Source organism: Pan troglodytes, chromosome 6 (assembly GCF_028858775.2).
Source record: "Pan troglodytes isolate AG18354 chromosome 6, NHGRI_mPanTro3-v2.0_pri, whole genome shotgun sequence".
Taxonomy (NCBI): Eukaryota; Metazoa; Chordata; class Mammalia; order Primates; family Hominidae; genus Pan; species Pan troglodytes.
The window spans coordinates 8,879,602-8,898,597 of NC_072404.2; the positions used below are offsets into that span (position 1 = coordinate 8,879,602).

At 55.8% G+C, this 18,996-nt stretch overlaps 1 protein-coding gene across 8 annotated transcripts in view; it reads right to left on the reverse strand.

The window, feature by feature from the left end:
• Positions 1 to 18,996, reverse strand: part of CARD11 (caspase recruitment domain family member 11) — a 137,335-nt gene that overhangs the window by 14,388 nt on the left and 103,951 nt on the right. For 5 of the 8 annotated variants that reach the window (XM_518943.8, XM_016957037.4, XM_054687362.2 and 2 more), the window contains 11 exons: positions 17,964 to 18,116; positions 17,192 to 17,317; positions 16,322 to 16,519; positions 13,962 to 14,138; positions 12,167 to 12,218; positions 9,655 to 9,737; positions 8,261 to 8,361; positions 6,404 to 6,456; positions 4,036 to 4,168; positions 2,935 to 3,136; positions 2,437 to 2,563 (listed from right to left, as the gene is read on the reverse strand). In XM_518943.8, the coding sequence (XP_518943.3) occupies positions 2,437 to 2,563; positions 2,935 to 3,136; positions 4,036 to 4,168; positions 6,404 to 6,456; positions 8,261 to 8,361; positions 9,655 to 9,737; positions 12,167 to 12,218; positions 13,962 to 14,138; positions 16,322 to 16,519; positions 17,192 to 17,317; positions 17,964 to 18,116 (1,405 nt within the window). The remainder of the gene's footprint in view (positions 1 to 2,436; positions 2,564 to 2,934; positions 3,137 to 4,035; positions 4,169 to 6,403; positions 6,457 to 8,260; positions 8,362 to 9,654; positions 9,738 to 12,166; positions 12,219 to 13,961; positions 14,139 to 16,321; positions 16,520 to 17,191; positions 17,318 to 17,963; positions 18,117 to 18,996) is intronic. The other 3 variants (XM_054687365.2, XM_063815199.1, XM_063815200.1) reach the window with 1 other exon arrangement.

The window sequence follows — 18,996 nt, forward strand, 5'->3', positions numbered from 1 at the left end:
GCTGGAGGGCGCTCTTTTTCACTGGTGTATAGTACTCCATGGTATGTGGATGTATCCATTCTCCCATGTGCAATTTGCATTGTTTGCAGTTTTGGGCTATTGTGAACAACTCTGCTATGAGTTATTCACACACACTGCTGTCTGTGGATATATGTGCTCATTTCTCTTGGGTATATATACAGAAGTGGAATTACTTGGTCATAGAATATCTATCTATTCATCTATCTATTATCTTTCTACCTATTATCTATCTATCTATGGATATGTGTGCCCATTTCTCTTGGGTACATACACAGAAGTGGAATTACTTGGTCATAGAATATCTATCTATCTGTCTATCATCTATCTACTTATCCATCCATCATCCATCTACGTATCCATTATCTATCAACTATCTATCTATCTTCTATCTATCTATCTATCTATCTATCTATCTATCTATCCATCTATCTAATCATCTATCTACTTATCCATCCATCATCCATCTATGTATCCATTATCTATCATCTATCTATCTATCTATCTATCTATCTATCTATCTATCTATCTTCTACCTGTCTTCTATCTCTGTATCTTCTATCTATTTATCTATCTTCTACTTCTATCTATCTTCTATCTATCTATCTATCTATCTATCTATCTATCTATCTACCTATCTTCTATCTATCTATCTTTAGAAGATACTGCCAAACGGTTTCCCAAAGAGACCATGGCACATGTCGTTTTAACCTTATTTAAATGTCATCAACCTCCCAAGTAAAGTTTTGCAAATACTTTGTGAGGGAGTGGGGCATAAACCATGAACGCAACAAATGCAGCAAGCTCTGCTATGATATCAAACCATAATATAAACCCCCACATCAGCCCCACCTGCTGAGGGCTGTATAATACTGCGGAAGCTAAAATGGTTCTAATAACCAGAGTAGCTTGTCGAATGTCCACGCCCACATTCCAGGGCCGTGCCAGCCAGCTGGATTATCTGATCAATGTTCCCACCACTGTGCATGGAGAAACAGGGGTTCCCTGTCAGGTCCGTCCGGGGGATCTTGGCCTTGTCCAGCACATCTCAGAATTCTGCCCATCCACCTGGCCAGGGGCCACTGTGATCGCTATCTGAGTTCTCTGCCTCCTGTGAAAACGGAACCTGCACACAGGACCCTGCCGGAATGAACTTTCTTTCCCTGGAATTCCAGACTTGCAGGGCTGTGCTGCTGCGCAGCTCCGGGCTTGGGGGGTGCTGCTCACATCATATTCTGCAGGCCCACAGATTTTCTGCTGGGCTGGAAGATCAGGGTGCACCATCGGAGAGAAGCCTGTCCTGCATGTAGGGACAGAGCATCATTATTGTCTTTGCACGGGCAGGGCATTGCCGGGAAGGAGCTCAAGCAGGCGGCTCTGGGGAGTGGATAGAGAGAAACTGGCTATTTATTCTCTGCTGAAACATTCATGAGCCCTGGCGGTTAAAAATAAGATCCAGCTGCAGAGATAATCATGTAGAAAAACCCAGAGGTGAGAACAAGAACTCAGACTTGTTCAGAGCAGAAAACAAAGCTCAGAGCTCACAGCCCAGGAGTCTTGGCCGAGAAGGAGGAGAGCCCATTCAAACGATGCTGGGGGCCCCGTGAAAAGGGAGGGTGAGGCCCGCCTGCCCCGGAGCTGGGGGATCACAGAGCAAGAATCCTGGGGCCCAGGATGTGGTTCAGTGGTCTTGGTCCTGGGTAGAGAAATCTCTGGGCCCCCTGGCCAGCAGTGCCACAGAATATGATGTGAGCAGCGCCCCCCAGGGTTGTGCAGCAGCACAGCCCTGCAGTCTGGAATTCCAGGGAAAGAAAGTTCACTCCAACAGGGTCCTCTTCGTAGGTTCTGTTCTCATAGGAGGCAGAGAGCTCAGGTAGCCATTGCTATGGCCCCCGGCCTGGTGGGTGAGCAGGCTTCTGAGATACGCTGAACAAAGCCAGGAATCCCCCAGCAGGACCTGACAGGGAACCTCTGTTTCTTCATGCCCAGTCCGTGGGCAGACTGACCCTAGAGCTGCTGCCTACGGACATCAGGAATGGGAAGCCCGAGAGAGGAGGCAACTTCCACTTGCCAGGGAGAGAGGGCTGAGCTGGGCCAGCCGGGGCTCCAACAGGTGTGCCTGAGGCTGGGGATGCCGTGTCCACTGTGACCCGGCGGGCAGCCCGAGACACCTGGGCAGGTGAGTGCAGACGTGGCCAAAGAGCCAGTGCGAGACAGCAAAGCCCCGCTCACGGCTGTCGCCATCCCTGTGTGCTCTCCCAGACCTGCCCCTGCACCTCGTGATGCTGCCAGGAAGTGCCCATGCCTTCCACTGAACAGACGAGCAAGCAGAGGCTCTAGGCGGCGAGGTCACTTGTCCAGGTCAGAGACTCGCCTCCCTGGCCAAGGGTCGCTCCGGACGGTGGAGGGAGGTCTCACCTTCGTGGTTGACCTTGTAGTGCAGCGTGACGGGGCCGCTGCACCTCTGGATGGTCCAGTGGGCTTCCTCTTTGGTGCATGTGTCCAACGGGACACTCTGCCTCTCGCCTCGGATGCAGCCTTCTAGCTGGAGAGCAGAGACAGCGTTTGTCTCCTGGCCCCACAGGCAGCAGAGCTGCAGGAGCGAGACCGCTCTCTGTACATTGGGAAAAAAATCATCTCTCCCTGAACAAAGACTAGCTCAGTGCCAACAGGGGGAAAAAGCATCTTGCTCAGGGGGGTGCACCTGCCTCCTGCCTGCACCCTGGGAGCTTGCAGGATGCAGAAGCATGGGCGGGGAGCTGGGGAGAGAAGGGCCCCACAATGCCGATGGTCTGACCACCTTCCAGCTCCCTCCTCCTGCCCGGGGATCCGTGGCTGAATGCAAGGCTTAGGGGCTCCTAAATGTCACCACTGACACTACAGTTGCAGCCACCTCCCTTGCCGCCATCCCCTCACCAGCAGCAGCTGGTGGCCCTCACGGAGGCCGGCTTTCTCGGCCAGAGAGCCAGGCTTGACCGAGTGCACGAAGCTCCCTCGCGCGTTGCCCCCCAGCAGGGTGAGCTGGGAGGTGAGGCTGTCGCCATTCAGCGTTGTGTGCTGCACCGAGGGCCCTGGGCCCCGCACGTGCCCCACAGAGGTGACCGAAGGCCGGAAGGGTCTGCAGCAGGAAACAGAATGTCAGTTAGGCAGCTGGGCTGAAAAGAGAAAAGCCCTACTGGGACACACCGGGGGTTGGTGGTGGGCGCCAGGACCCCGGTGGCATGTCCTCCTGTGGTCATCAGGCGCCTGGGTGTCCTGGCTCCGAGAAGGCCCTTAATGGCTAAGGGAAGTGAGAGCTCACAAGTGGCTCCTGCTGCGAGAAATGCGGATGAGGAGAGGAGCTGAGGCACCCTCTGTGGCCGCAGCGGCCGTGCTGGGACTGGCAAGGGCCATGTTAGGAGGGTCCTCTTGAGCGCGGCCCACCGGGCTCCAGTGTGTCATGGATGGGGACTGCTGGGTATCTGGGTCCCACTTCTTTGCCTCTGCCATGCTGCATGGCCTTGGGCAAGCCCCTTCCTCTGTGGGCCTCGGTTTCTGCACCTGGACACTTGGGAGGTCAGAAGAAGTGATTTCTTTTTTTTGAGACAGGGTCTTGCTCCGTCGCCCAGGCTGGAGTGCAGTGGTGCAATCACAGCTTACTGCAGGCTCAACCTCCTGGGCTCAAGTGATCCTCCTGCCTCAGCCTCCTGAGTAGCTGAGACTACAGGTGTGTGCCACCATGCCTGGCTAATGTTTAAATTATTTTGTAGAGATGGGGTCTTGCGTGTTGCCCAGGCTGGTCTGGAGCTCCTGGGCTCAAGCAATCCTCCCGCCTTGGCCTCCCAAAGTCCTGGGATTATAGGTGTGAGCAACGTGCCCAGCCAGGAAGTGATTTCTGACTCGGGAATGCTACAATTCTGGTTCTGGCTCTAGCAGAACAAGGCCCACATGAATGGTCCGCTTTGTAAGAGAGCGAGGGGGCAAGGGGTCTTTATCCCATCCCCACCCTCAACCCCGGCTTCCCCTTCACTGGGGTACCTTTCCAGAGAGAACTTCCTGAACATGAGGTTGACCTGCTCCAGGTCGTAGGCATCCAGGCCCTCGGATTGGTGGGAGGAGGAGGAGGAGTGAACGGAGGAGGGTCCGAAGGAGTAGCGTTCGTGACTGTCATCTGCAGAGGGACGAGGGCCCATCAGTACCAGGGGTGGCGGGGAGCTCTGGAGACAGCCCTGGGACCTGCTGGGCTGGTCCCGGCACTGGGGGCAGGCTCGGAGCCCTCCTTCCCTACTCTTCCCAGGCAGCCTCCCAGGAGACGGGTCTCTGAGGTTCCCTGGCGCAGATGGCTGAGTCCTGCATTGAATGTCTCCAACACAGACGTTCTGCAGCCTCCAGGAGCTTCCTCTTAGTGGGAAGCCTTATCAGGTATCTGGTTTTTAAGATTTTTTTTTTTTTGAGAGAGGGTCTTGTTCTGTTGCCCAGGCTGCAGTGTGATGGTGTAATCACAGCTCACTGCAGCTTCAACCTCCTGGGCTCAAGTGATCCTCCTGCCTCAGCCTCTGGAGTAGCTGGGACTACACGTGTGCACCACCATGTCTGGATAATTTAAAAAAAATTTTTTTTATAGAGATGGGGTCTCACTATGCTGTCCAGGCTGGTTTTGAATTTCTGGGCTCAAGCCATCCTCCTCTCTTGGCTTTCCAAGGAGCTGGGACTACAGGCATATGCCACCATGCCTGGCTAATTATTTTTTTGTAGAGACAGGGTCTTGCTATGTCACCCCTCCTGGCCTCCAGTGATCCACCGGCCTTGGCCTCTCAGAGTGCTGGCATTACAGGCATGAGGCACCGCGGCTGGCTTCATTCTGTTCTTGAATTGGGCCCCCAGATTTTCATTTTGGGACCCTAAGGCCTCACCATCATCCATCAGCTTCCCGGCCCGCAGGGGCCTGAAGCAGGGCGGGAAGAGGAGGGTCTGGCCCTGATAGGAGCCCCTCCCTATCTTCTCACCCCAGGTGGACCCAGAACACCTGGGGGAAAGACACCCACTGCCCAGAGCTCTGGGTGGCTGGGATGGAGAGAACTACAAATCTGCTCGGGGCTGATAACAAAGGCTTCTCTGCAAATGGAATTTTTCCCGACACTGCAAAATACTTTGGACGGTTGCCCGGGATTCTCTCCCCTTTCCAAAACTCTTTCAATTCTTCTCATTACCCAGCCTCGATTAGGGGCTAACCTCTCTTTAACACTTGGTAGCGCTGATGCTTCCCCATTAAGGAGGACCACTCATCTTTTGTTTCATCGGTTGGCAGCCTTAGCTGGCAAAGGCTGGGGGAGCCCTGGAAGAGAGGGGGCTGGCAGGGCACACCTGGAGGACTCTGAGCCACAGTCTCCCCTGCTGCCAGCTCTGTCGGGGCCAGGGGATGCTGCCACCCTCCCTCGGTGCTGAGACAGGCTTGAAGGTGGTGACCCTGCAAGCCCACCTTCACCCTCCCTACTTCTCCCCATCCTGCCTTGCCCCTCCAATGTCGACCTGTTCCCCTGGCCTTGCCCTTCCAATGTCGGCCTCTCTCCCCACAGCCTTGCACCTCCAAGGTCGGCCTCTCTCCCTGGCCTTGCCCTTCCAATGTTGGCCTCTCTCCCCACAGCCTTGTACCTCCAAGGTCGGCCTCTCTCCCTGGCCTTGCCCTTCCAATGTTGGCCTCTCCCCACAGCCTTGCACCTCCAATGTTGGCCTCTCCCCACAGCCTTGCACCTCCAATGTTGGCCTCTCCCCACAGTCTTGCACCTCCAATGTTGGCCTCTCCCCACAGCCTTGCACCTCCAATGTTGGCCTCTCCCCTCAGCCTTGCACCTCCAAGTTCGGCCTCTCCCCCTGGCCTTGCCCCTCCAATGTCGGCCTCTCCATCTGCATTCTGTATTCCTTTTGCAGAGGCTGGTTAACAGCTCAACACATGAATTTCGCATGAGAACTCCCTGCTCCCAGCCCACTCTCTGCCCTCCTGTTCTTTCCTGTCTCTGAGGCTCCTTTCTTTATCTATAAAATGAGGGTAACAATAGCATTTCTGAGAGTGGTTGTTGAGATTAAACTGGATCAGGTATGCAGGTCGAGCCCCTCCATGGTGCCTGGCTAGAGTATGCGAGAGCTACGTTTTTAAAAGCCCAGACCTAGCTCGCACCCTCTGCACAGCAGCTGGATGGGCCCCCATTACCTACAAGATAAAGAACAAGCTCACAGGGCATCTCTCAGCCATGGGCAAGCCCAATGGGGGACAGAGGCTTATCTTTTGTGTTCAAGAGCGACTCTGAGTCCATTCCACATAGTGGGTCTTAAGGACCTGTGACCCTCCACCTGTGACCCTCTGTGACCCGTCCTACCTAGGACCCTCCTGGATCTGAGAGGCACGTACCATCCAGATCTAAGGCGTCAAACCCGCCGCTGTCATTGTCTTCTTCGACTGTGCTGCAAGACACAAGGGAGGGCGGGGGAAGCATGCATGTGAGTGTGTGTGCACACGCAGGCGAGGGAGAGAGAAGCTTCTGGAAGGTTCCAGGCTTCCGAGTGGCCTTGCTTCTGAAAGGGCAGTGTGGGTGGAGGAGGTTGGGACAAGGAAGGGTGGAGTAGGCAGGAGGCTCCCTGGAAGGGTGGGTGGCCCGGAGGTCTTGGAGATTGCCTCTTCCAGCAGGGGAGGAGGAAAGCCAGGGCAGGTGAACAGAGGCCCTGCCGGCCCCACCTGCTGTTCACGTCTCTCTCACTCTTCTCCGACATGGTACAGGACAGAGATCCATCTGCCCTGTGTGATGGGTTTGGGAGCTGAGCGCCCTTCAGCCGGAGTGGACACAGCAAGCTTGCTGTGCTCTGGAGTTCTCAATTGTCTGCATGTGGTTTTTGCAATAGTGCTTCAAGGTGCAGGTGCTTTCATGCAGACGCCACATGTGGCTTCTGAAAGCTGCTTTCAACACCTGCCCCTGGCTGGCCAGAGGGTGCCCCCGCAACACAGCTGCTGGTGGAGGGGCTGGCGTGGGTCTGATTTTTTTTTTTTTTTTTTTAATTTTTGAGATGGAGTTTTGCTCCTGTCACCCAGGCTGAAGTGCAATGGTGCGATCTTGGCTCACTGCAACCTCTGCCTCCCGGGTTCAAGCGATTCTCCTGCCTCAGCCTCCCCAGTAGCTAGGATTACAGGTGCATGCCACCATGCCCAGCTATTTTTATTTTTTATTTTTTTAATTTTTAGTAGAGATGGGGTTTTGCCATGTTGGCCAGTCTGGTCTTGAACTCCTGACCTCAGGTGATCCACCCGCCTCAGCCTCCCAAAGTGTTGGGATTACAGGCGTAAGCCACTGTGCCCGGCCTAGTGCAGGTCTTTGCTGCTGATCTCTGGAGCCAGCCAGGGAAGGCCATGCTAAGAGGCCCAAACCCAGGCCCCAGTGGGACCGGGGGTGTGGATCCAGCCTCCAAGGCCACTGCTTGCTCTCTGCCCTTCTGGAAACCGCCCAACAACCTCTGACTTTGTAGGTGATGTGCCAAACCCTGGCAGGCTGGAAACACCCGTTGCCCAGGCATACTTCTACTGTGGTTCTCCTTGTGAGGACACTAATGGTTTTTAGGAAGTAAGGAAGGTGGGAGAGGAGATTGGAGAAGCCATTCATGAGTTTCTTTTTTTTTTTTTTTTGAGATGGAGTCTCGCTCTGTCACCCAGGCTGGAGTGCAGGGGCATGATCTCGGCTCATTGCAACCTCCACCTGCCGGATTCAAGCGATTCTCCTGCCTCAGCCTCCCGAGTAGCTGGGATTACAGGCACATGCCACCACACCCAGCTAATTTTTTGTAATTTTACCAGAGATGGGGTTTCACCATATTGGTCAGGCTGGTCTCGAACTCCTGACCTCAGGTGATCCACCTGCCTCGGCCTCCCAAAGTGCTGGGATTACAGGTGTGAGCCACCATGCCCAGCTGTGAGTTTCTTATTCTTTGGCAGAAAAAGCCAAGCCCTGGGGCTGTGCGGCCCGGGAACCTGATTTCTGGGCAGCATGGAGCCACGGGTCATAGGTTTTGTCCTTGGACAGGCAGCTGGGTGAACCTGGGGAGGCCGCTTCCCTCCTTTGAGCCTCAGCCTCCTCATCTGTGCAATGAGCAGTACCCTGCCTTTCAGGGTTGCTTCGAGGACAGCTGGGTCAGCAAGCGTGGACTAGCCCAGAGACGGGGTAAGGAGGCTTGGCATGGTGGCACGGGGCAAACGCCCAGTCCTCCCTCACCTGCCACCCACCTGCGATGGGGCGCGTCCTCCTTGTAGCGTCTGACGATGGAGTCGTTTCCCGGGGGCTCGGCGGTGATTGACATGATGCTGCTGCGGCTCCGTGGGGGCTGCTTCAGACACAGACACACACATGTTACGGGTGCACAAATATCACACACGCAGGGACTCAATTCAATGCAAAATCGTGCCCGCCTCCTACTCAGGAGGCATGGAGGCAGCGAGCCGGCTCTCGGCGGCGACCTTGGCTGGAGGAGGCTTGTGCTCAGCCCGGAGCGGCCGCAGCCGCCGAGCTTGAAGCACATCTGCTCGCACATCTGCTCACAGGGAGGACGCAGGCGGGAGCCGGCCGGCTGGGGGACTGGGGCGCTGCCTCGCCATGGTGCACAGGCTGAGCTCAAGGCCCCCGGGCTGCACCTGCTGTGGGCACCTGCTCTAAACATGGTGAACAGTGTGGGCCTGGGGCGTGGGGAGGGCAATGGTGCCCCGGAAGGCACAGCTGCTGGAGGGCAACCTTTGAAACCAGGCCTGCTGGCTCCTGGCCAGAGCCGCTCTTAATAAGAGCCTGGGATTCTGCCACCCAGGGCAGCCATCAGACAGGAATCATTCATTATAAAATCTCTGCCTCCCCCAGGGCCTGATTTTGGAAGCTGAGCTGACAAGCTTCCCAGGGCTTCCCCTTGGGGTTAGAATCTCTAATCTTGGGCCTTCTGCTGCCTGTCAGGGGGTGGGCAGTGCTGGATGCAGTGGCTGGGACCCTGCCTGGCTCTGCCCGGGTAGGGGTTCTGGGCTGGGGATGGGGCCCCGAGCCTCAGCTCTGCGGCGGCTCCAGCTGCTCACAGCTCCCTGCCCTGCCTGCCGCCCGCTCCCCAGGCTGCGGGAGTTGCCAGGGGCTGAGAAGTTGCGGCAGAATTTTCACGGCCTGTGCCATGCGCGACAGCCTCTGGGAGGCCCAGCTCCTCCTCCCACCAAGTGTTAAATTGGGAAAGGAGGCGGCAAGAAGGTGTAAATACATTGCGAGGCTGTGGAAACCTCTCTAAATAAACATAAGGGAGGCTGGGGCTGCAGCCCAGAGCAGGCAGCAGCGCTGCTCAGAGGCTGGGTCTTGGGGAGGAAGGCGAGGTGGGTCAGGGCTGGTGGGGTGGATGAGGCTGGGGCCCCGGGACGGTGCTCTGCAGCAGGAGAGGGTGTTGGGGGATGAGCTGGTGCCCCAGATGGCACTCTGGAGGGAGAGAGGGTGGTGGGGATAAGCTGGGTCCCTGGATGGCATTCTGCAGGGGGAGAGGGTGGTGGGGATGAGCTCTGGAGGGAGAGTGGGTGGTGGGCATGAACTGGGGCCCCAGACACTCTTCTGCAGGACGAGACAATGGAGGGGACCTGCAGATCGGGCAGAGGCTGCAGCTCACCATCTTGGTGAAGGAGTTGGTGATGGGCAGAGATCCGCAGGAGCTGGGGCTGGCGTCCGTGCCTTCTTCCTCGTGCCCCTTGGCTGTCCTCACGGGAGACGAGATGGGAGAGACAGAGAAAGGAGAAGGGGGCCGGGGAGGGTTTGAGATGGAAGAGAGAGAGGGGAGGAAGAGAAAAGGTGGGGAAAGGGAAGTCACAGCCTCATGGCCCATAGGCACATGGGGCTGTCTGGCGTCATCCCCAACCTCCTTCTAACGAGGTGGGTTTGGGGCCTCTTCTCTCCCTTGAGGGCTCACTCCACTCTCTGTGGCATCTGCTGGAGAAAGAGCCCTCAAAAACCTCCTCTTGCTTTTTATTAAATTTTTTATAGAGATGGTGTCTTGCTATGCTGCCCAGGCTGGTCTTGAACTCCCGGCCTCAAGCAATTCTCCTGCCTTGGCCTCCCAAAGCGCTGGTATCACAGGCATAAAACCATCTCTTCTTTTCCTGTCTCCCCCCACCACAGTAGGCTCCTGGCGGGGAGGGGGTGGTGGGTCTCGTTTGCCAACATATCCAGCTCCCAGCGAGGGTCACCCCCTGGGCAGCCTGGGTCAAAGCTGGACAACGCCATGTGTCTCTGAGGACTGGTGTGGGGTCCCCGGCTGGCATTTTCTGTGAACAATGGACAACCGGGGCATGAGTCTTCCTGTCCAATTCTCCGCCATCAACATGGACTCTGCCTCTCCCTGACAAGCAGGGCTGGCTGATGGGGATGAGGACAAACTGGGGGCCAAGTCCGTCACCTCCTCAGTGAAGCCTCCCTTGATGTCCCTGCCCCAACCCCTGGCTCTGTGGTGGGTTGCCTGGGGACCATGTGCACATCCTCTCAGCCCTCCTAAGATGGCTTTGCTCTCTGTGTCCCCTCCTTGCTCTCACCCTTGCTGTGTGTGCCCGTGTTGTGTGCACAGAGAGATATACGTACATGCACCCCCATCAGTGGATGCCTTGTGGGGAGGAACCATATGCTGTCCTTCCCTGGGCCCCCAGCACCTGGCACTGGGCAGCCTATTAAGGTCTGATGAGGAGCCCCATGGCCACTTCATCCTGTCCCTTCCCTGTGATGCAACCCCCTTCTCTGCTTCCTGCAGGCCCCAGGCCCTTTGCACTTCCCTTCTGATACAGAAGGCCATTGAGACACCGGATGTGGCCGTGAGGGAGCTGGACGGGGCCCCCCGCCCTGGCCTCCCTCTGCTGCCCTCCGTGTCCAGAGAGAATGGCCTTAAGCACAGGTCTGCACTCTTCACTCTCCTGCCCACCCCAAAGCCACCTGGGGGAGGCTTCATCCTTGCCATGCAGGATGAAGTCCATATCTTCAGTGAGGCGCCCACAGTCTCAGCCCAGTGCTCTCCTGCTTTACGCTCTGGGGTGGCAGGGTGGCTTCTGCCCTGTGCACCTCCTGGTCTCCACACCTCTGTTTATGGGCCCCTCTCTGACCTGAGGAGTCCTTCTGGACACTGTGTCCCTCCACCAAAAGGCTCCCTTTTCCAGCCCCAGTTTAAATGTCCATCTCGCCCCCACATTTTTCTTTCTTTCTTTTTTTTGAGACAGCGTCTCACTGTGTCACCCAGGCTGGAGTGCAGTGGTGCCATCTTGGCTCACTGCAACCTCTGCCTCCTGGGCTCAAGTGATTCTCCTGCCTCAGCCTCCCAAGTAGCTGGGATTACAGGCATCTGCCACCACGCGCGGCTAATTTTTGTATTTTTAGTAGAGACAGGGTTTCACCATGTTGACCAGGCTGGTCTCAAACTCCTGACCTCAGGTGATCTGCCTGCCTTGGCCTCCCAGAGTGCTGGGATTATAGGTGTGAGCCACCCCACCCGGCCAAGTGTGCCCTTCTTGATGGATCCTTCTCTGACCTTTGTCCAGCCACTGTCAGGACCCATGCACTTTCCACCTCCTGGCTGTGGCGCTGCCTGAGTGTGTGGGGTCTATGGGCATCTACTTGGGCCTTCCAGCACCTGGCACATAGTAGGTGCTTGATTTGCTTAGGCAAACCCTTCTAGCCAATCTGTCACTCCCAGAGACATGGTGAGGACAAAAGAGAAGATTCTGAAGGCAGTGTGTCTCGGAGAACCAGGGACTGACGAATGAACCAGCCTCCTGTGAAATCCTGTGGGGGACCAGCCGGCCAAAAGTCTTGGAAGAGGGTCAAAGAGTCCTCTCACTGAGAAGCCACGGGCAAAACGCACAGTTCAGCTAACGCACCAGGGATTCCGGACAGACCCACCGGAAGAGGCGGGGAAGCGTGGAGGGAACCACAGAGGGGACCTTTCAGCAGTTGGGGCTCCTGCCTGCTTTGAATGAGGATGAACATTAATTGCTATTTGGATGGACCCCCACCACCCCGAGACCCCCGAGAACCCGCCACGTTTACTGCGCAGGATTGTTCATTACAGTGGGAGAAACAGATGGACCGAGAAGGACAGAGTGACAGATGAGACAGGCCAAGAGAGATCTGGGCGTCTCACTAACCTTGAAAATCTGATGTTCGCTTCAGGCTGATGGGGGATTTGGCTCTCTGCAGCTAAAAGGGAGGGGAGGGGAAGAAACAAGACACAAGACACAAATCAAACAGGGACCTAGACACATGTCACTGGGGCTTAGAAAAAAATAGAGAGAGGCCAGCCATCGTGTCCCTCGTCATACGGCCACCAGGGTCAGCCCGGAACGCACACGGACCGATGCTCATCTCCCGCGGCCGGGACGACAAGACACAGCGGCTCCCCTGGGCTTGAATCAGGCAGCTGCTGGTATAGACAAGCTCTCCTCCCAGGGCGGCCGTGTAATATGGCTCAAGGCAGAAGACAGGACAGGAGCCAAGAGCGGCAGAGGGGACCAAGTGATGTGCGGGGAGTGTGAAGCTGAGCAGAGCTGGGTACACGACACAGAGCAGGTTTCAGAAGACGGTGAGGCTGCCGGGCAGGTGCCCTGGCCACCCCCGGCCTGGAGTGCTAACCGGGTCTCAGTCAGCTCAGATGTGCTGCCTCAGGCCTTCTGGCTTGGCGTGTGCAAGGCTGGGAGAGGCAGAGGCATTGTCAGGCCCTGCTGTGGCATCTCATTCATTCACTCATTCCCTCCCCATCGAGAGCCAGCCGTGGTTGCCCGAGATTCTGAGCACAGTGACAGGATTACTGCTAACTCCAGCTCCCGGGATGGTGCCTGACACGTGACGGGCATGTGATTGGCACTCAATACATAGACTCAATACATATGTGATGAATAAACAAATGAATTGGTTTTTTTTTTGTTTGTTTGTTTTTTTGAGACAGAGTCTTGCTTTATTGCCCAGGCTGGAGTGCAGTGGTGCGATCTCGGCTGACTGCAACCTCCGCCCTGCTGGGTTCAAGTGATTCTCCTGCCTCAGCCTCCTGAGTAGCTGGGACTACAGGTGTCCACCACGCCTGGCTAATTTTTGTATTTTTAGTAGAGATGGGATTTCGCCATGTTGGCCAGGCTGGTCCCGAACTCCTGACCTCAGGTGATCCGTCCACCTCAGCTTCCCAAAGTGCTGGGATTACAGGCGTGAGCGACTGCGCCAAGACTGAATTTGGAAATGATGCTCATTTCATTCTCTTTCCCTCCTTCCATCTTTCTTTCTTTCTTTTTCTTTCTTTCTTTCTTTTTCTTTCTTTTCTTTCTTTCTTTCTTTCCTTTCCTTTCTTTCTTTCTCTTCCTTTCGTTTCTCTTTCTTTCCTTTCTCTCTCTCTCTCTTATTATTGAGACAGGGTATTGCTCTGTCACCCAGGCTGGAGTATAGTAGTGCGATCATAGCTCACAGCAGCCTCCAACTCCTGGGCTCAAGTGATCCTCCTGCCTCAGCTTCCTGAGTAGCTGGGACTACAGGTACGTACCACAATGCCTGGCTGTTTTTTTTCTTTTCTTTTCTTTTTTTTTGAGACACTGGATCTTCCTATGTTGCCCAGGCTGGTCTGGAACTCCTGACCTCAAGCGATCCTCCCACATTGGCCTCCCAAAGTGCTGGGGTTATAGGCGTGAGCTACCATGCCCAGACTGTCTTTCTTTCTCTCTCTTTTAACGTCTATTACATTTATAAGAGTAAGGAAATCAGTAAAAATGTACAAATGAGTAAGAAGCGAGTCACAGGATTTCCAGCTTACAAGGTTGAAATAGGGTGAGTCACAGTCTGGGCACCCAAGACCCACCCAGAAGCAGGCGTGGCTGTGCTGCCCCATCGCCGCCTGCAGGGGCCCCCGGCTCACAGACCCTCTGCCCTGCACCTGCGCCCCCTCCCTCCACACCCATGCACCTGGATGCCCTTCAGGTTCATCCTGCGCTGGGGCGGATGGTAGGGCAGGAAGTACTTGCTGTCTTCAGGTGACTCCTCCGAGGTGGAAGAATCGTCAGCTTCTTGACCATTGGTCCTGGGGCTGGCGTCCCCAAAGTCCTGAGAGATGATGGTTACTGGCAGGTTCCTGGGCAGACTCTGGGGACAGAGAAAAAGCTGGCATTAGTGGTGGGGCTTGGCGATGCGCCACCAGTGGGCAAGATGGCTGGGCTGATGGCATCATCATTCCCTCGGCCACCCGAGCATGAAGCTCACTTTGGCCATTCTTCTTTCCTGACCCCAACCGTAACCCCAGACACTGAGCCCCATCAGTCCAGCCTAATGATGCATCCTCCTCCCAGGCTTCTGGTCCAGTCTCCCAAGCAAGCCCCGGTCTTCTTGTACAATGGTAAAGGCATTGCCTCCTACCTGGCCTCAGCCCCTTCCATCTCATCTGCCACCATGAAATTTCCAATTTCTAGCCCTGTGCCTGAGCTAAACATATAAAAAATATTCAGAATGACTGAATGATGTTAAAAAAAACACACACACACAGTGCTAGGTACTGTCTGGAGTACTTCATAGCTGTCACCTCAGTGAATCCTTCCTGACAAGTAGAGGTTGTTGTTGATAATCGCTTTTTACAAAATAGGAAGCGGAGTGCTGTGGCATGAAGGAACTACGTGGCCCACAAAGCCACATGGCACCCTCATGCTGCGCTGCCTCCAGACTCAAAGCGTCTTGTTCCACTCCCTGTGCAAAATCCTTCAGGGGCTCAAAATAGCAGTAGAGCTCCTGGGTGTGCACAGCCCACCTTGGCGTGCCCCGTTAACCCCCTGCTGCTCCTTGACTCCCACTCTGCAGACGGATGGAAGCGCCGGTCATGCCCTGCTGACAGCACAGTGGGCTACATGCCAGGCCTGTGTTCATGCTGTAACTGCAGCCGGGAACGTGGGTCCTTCCAAAGTGCTGGGATTACAGGCCTGAGCCACCGCGCCCGGTCAGGGTCCCTTCCTTTGTAAATGAGGACACTGAGCATGCTTTCCATGCAGGACAGTTCCGCGGGATAAATGAGGTAATGCACAGAGGGCACATTGCGTGGCACCTGCACGTGACAGCACTCGGTAAACCGAGAGCTATAATAGTGATAACATCTACCCTGGAGGAGCCATTCCTTCATTTCTCAGTGCCTGGAGCCCTGCTGGGAAATGCACTCTGCAATTCACATAGTCCATACATGAGGGTTTACTCACAGGCACTAGGAACCGTAACGACCGCAGGGTGTCTTAAACCCAGTGACGGTTCAGGTGTGCGGGGGAACCCCAGTGGGAGGCCAGCAGCTGGCTGTGGTCACTTAGAGGGCACTGAGGCTCCTAAGGCGGAGGTTGCCCAGCAAGGAAGTGGCCAGGTCAAGCTTGCGTTTTTTTTTTTTTGAGATGGAGTCTTGCTCTGTCACCAGGCTGGAGTGCAGTGGCGTGATCTCGGCTCACTGCAACCTCCGCCTCCTGGGCTCAAGCGATTCTCCTGCCTCAGCCTCCCAAAATGCTGAGATTACAGGCATGAGTCACTGTGCCCAGCCCTACCCTGCATCTTCTAACTTCAAAATGAGTGGCTTCCACTCATCACTAAACAGACACAGACACAAGAGTAAAAGATGTGGATTATGCTGGGCGTGGGAGGGAACTTCCGGCTTCAAATATATGAAGAGCCAACCGGGCACAGTGGCAAACGGCTGTAATTCCAGCTCTTTGGGAGGCTGAGGCGGGAGGATCGCTTGAGGATAGGAGTTTAAGACCAGCCTGGGAAACAGTGAGACCTCGTCTGTACAAAAAAATTACAAAATTAGTCAGGAATTGTGGTGTGTGCCTTTAGTTCCGCTACCCAGGAGGCTGAAGTGGGAGGACTGCTTGAGCCCAGGAGTTTGAGGCTGCAGTGAGCTGTGATAGTGCCACTGCATTTCAGCCTGGGTGACAGAGTGAGACCCTGTCTCAAAAGCAAAACAAAACTAAACAAAGGACAAGCAGCCATTCATTGCACAGGGAAGCGGCGACTGGTCACAGCCCTCAGTGGGTGCCAGGGGGCACCTGGCTTCTGGTTTGGGGCCCCACAGGGAGGTGGCGACTGGTCACAGCCCTCAGTGGGTGCCAGGGGGCACCTGGCTTCAGGCGTGGGTCTCCACGGGGAGGTGGGGACTGGCCACAGCCCTCAGTGGGCACCAGGGGGCACCTGGCTTCACGTGTGGGGCCCCATGGAGAGGCGGTGACTGGCCACAGCCCTCAGTCCTCAGTGGGCGCCAGGGCCCACCTGGCTTCAGGCGTGGGGTCCTGCCCGTCCCGCCCCACCTGGTCCAGGTTGTTGCTGTCCTTGGAGAGGCGCCGCAGCTTGCTCTCCAGGTTGACGATGCAGGCCTCCCGCCGCACCATCTCAATCCTCATCTCGTCGTTCTTCTCCTCCAGCTCGCGGATCTGCTTCCTGTACTTGTCCTTTTCGATTAAGCACTGCGAGTACTGCGTCTGAGCTTCATCTCGGGAGTGGAAGGCCTGCCAGGGAGAAGCGGGACAAAGGCTGCTTTGGGGGTTGCACCCCAGCCAAATCCAGCTGGGCCCAGGGACAGGCATCATCCCAACCCAGGGGCCAGCCACATCGTCTGTGGCTCTCGTCTGCAGTCTGACCCCTGGGCGTGTCAGTCACTACCTTCTTCATTAACGCGATCACAGAGCCGATGGTCTGACCCTTGCTGGTGGCAGGCTCTGTGTTGAGAGCTTTGATGCAGTGTCCCTGGAAGGCCACAGCCTGTCCCTATGAGGCGGTGCTACCGTAATTATCCCCATTTTACAGATGAGGGCACTGAGATCAGGGGTGGCAGCTTGCCTATGGGCATACACCTTATGAATGACAGGGCTGGATCTGAACCCATCCTCTCACCCAAGAGAACAGACAACATTTAAGAACCATGCTTGGTCGTGGGAGCTGCTGGAGCCCAGCTCGGAGCCCCCTGATACCCAAACGCCTGTGACTTCCAAAAAAGCCTTTTGGAATTCATCTTTTAGAATTCATCTTTGGAACAGAAATGGGAAAGATGGATTCAGGAGTGATCCCTGCATTGTCAGTGATGTTGCACTGGACAAAACACTCTGAAGGAGCCGGTGGTCTGGGGTGCGGGCCCCGCCGTGCAGCCTCGCCGCCCTGCACGCTGCAGGTGGTGCCCATACCTGGTCCCGCTCCCGCTCCACCTCCTCCAGCTGCAGCATGACCGTGTTCATGCGGTGCTTGTACATTTCACAGTCCTTCCCCAGGGTCGAGCACTTGAGTTCCAGGTCCTCCTTCTCCTCCAGGTACTGTGAACCACACAGAGAAATCAATATGCACATCGAGCAATCAATAGGTCAGGACTGAAAGCTGTTCTCTGCTCGTGCCTTCCCGCCGGCTGGCTGGAGCTGGCCTGTCCCTCCGTAAACTGGCATGGTCAGGACATGGCCTGCCCTTCTGGGAACCGGCTATCTGACTGCTGGGGCTCAAGGTAGGAGACCAATCAACCCAGCATTGTCGTGAACCCACTACGGACCAGGTAACATAGGGGAGGACAATGTGATCTCAGTCAGGAGGGGGACACAGGTGCTAAGCTGGTGCAATAGCTTGTACATGCCCGAGGGTGGCCGACACATCTGGGGTCCTGCAATCCGCAAGGTGTGGGTGTGGCTCTGAGACTCCCACCTTGGCAGGTATGTGGGTTCCCCCAATCCCAAGCCCTCACCCTCCCCTCTGTCCACGTTGCTCCCACCCCCAGGCCCTCATCTGGTTGATAAACTGCAGCTTCTGCCAGGGGCTGAATACTGGGAGGTACAGGGGATTTACGCCAGGGGTCTGACCTAGTCCCTGGAAAGGAGTGTGGGGTCAGGGAGGTCCTGCTGACACACACCACTGCCCCCTGGTGTGAAGGGGGCCGGCCGAGGGCACCGCTGGGCGGGCGATCCCCACTCCCACCTTGTCTCGCAGCTCCTCTGCCTGGCGGGCCTCCTCCTGCAGGTTGTAGATCCTGTTGACCAGCTCCTGCCTGTCCTCCAGGGCCTCCTTGCGGTCGTGTTCCAAGATGTCCAGGATGGCCTTGTCTGAGTCTGGCAGGCTGCGCTTCCCGGCCTGGGTGGGAGGGAGGAGGTTTCAGAGGGTCAGGGTCGGGGTGGGGAGCCAGGTGGTCCTGGAAGGCAGGGGACAGAAGAACCAGCAACAGATACGGACAGAGCAGAAGGTTTTGTGCCTGGAAGGTAGAGGCAAGAAGAGATGTATGTCCCCTGGGGTCTCTAAGAAGCTTAGCATTTAAGAAGTTTATTGCCTGGAAAGAAGCAGAAAACTGGCTTTTGCTTGGGCGTATCCTGGGCCTTTTGTTCTCCCTGGCACTTATCGGAGCACAGAGAAGCAGTTGCTGCACCCGAAACACTTTTTAGATGCTGCCCCTGAAATACCAAGGAATCTGTTCTGGAGAAGCTGGGTTCATCCTTGGCTCTGAAACAGAGCCTCAAATACCAGGCAGCCACTCCTGGGGGGACTGTTCTGGAGGGAGCAGGAGGATGCATGTTTTTTTTCTTGCCCTGCAGATATGTTTTGGGATGTCACTCCTCAGCAACTTCCTCCTCTGTGCCCACAAGTGACTCGGCGATGACAAGTGTGGGGAGGCATTTGAGGTTGGAACAAGAGGCACGGAGCTTAGAGTTGAGTTTCTTGGAATCTTTAAGGGCACGTAGGTTTCCTAGATGTCCTTGTCTCTTCCCACAGTGCCCAGGGCATTGATTTCCACGTGGTTGGTGATTTTCCTGGAGTTCTTCAAATAAGCACATGTTTTCCCAAGTATGATATCCTATCTCTGACAAATGGGTGGTGGGGGTCACCGCTTTACAGAGGAGGAGACAAAGGTGCCCAAAGATGGCACGCATGCCTGTGATCCTGCAGTCAGCATGGGTGAGGCTTGGGGACTCACACCCTGGCAGGTTCATGGTTTCCCCCAACCCCAAGCCCTCACCCT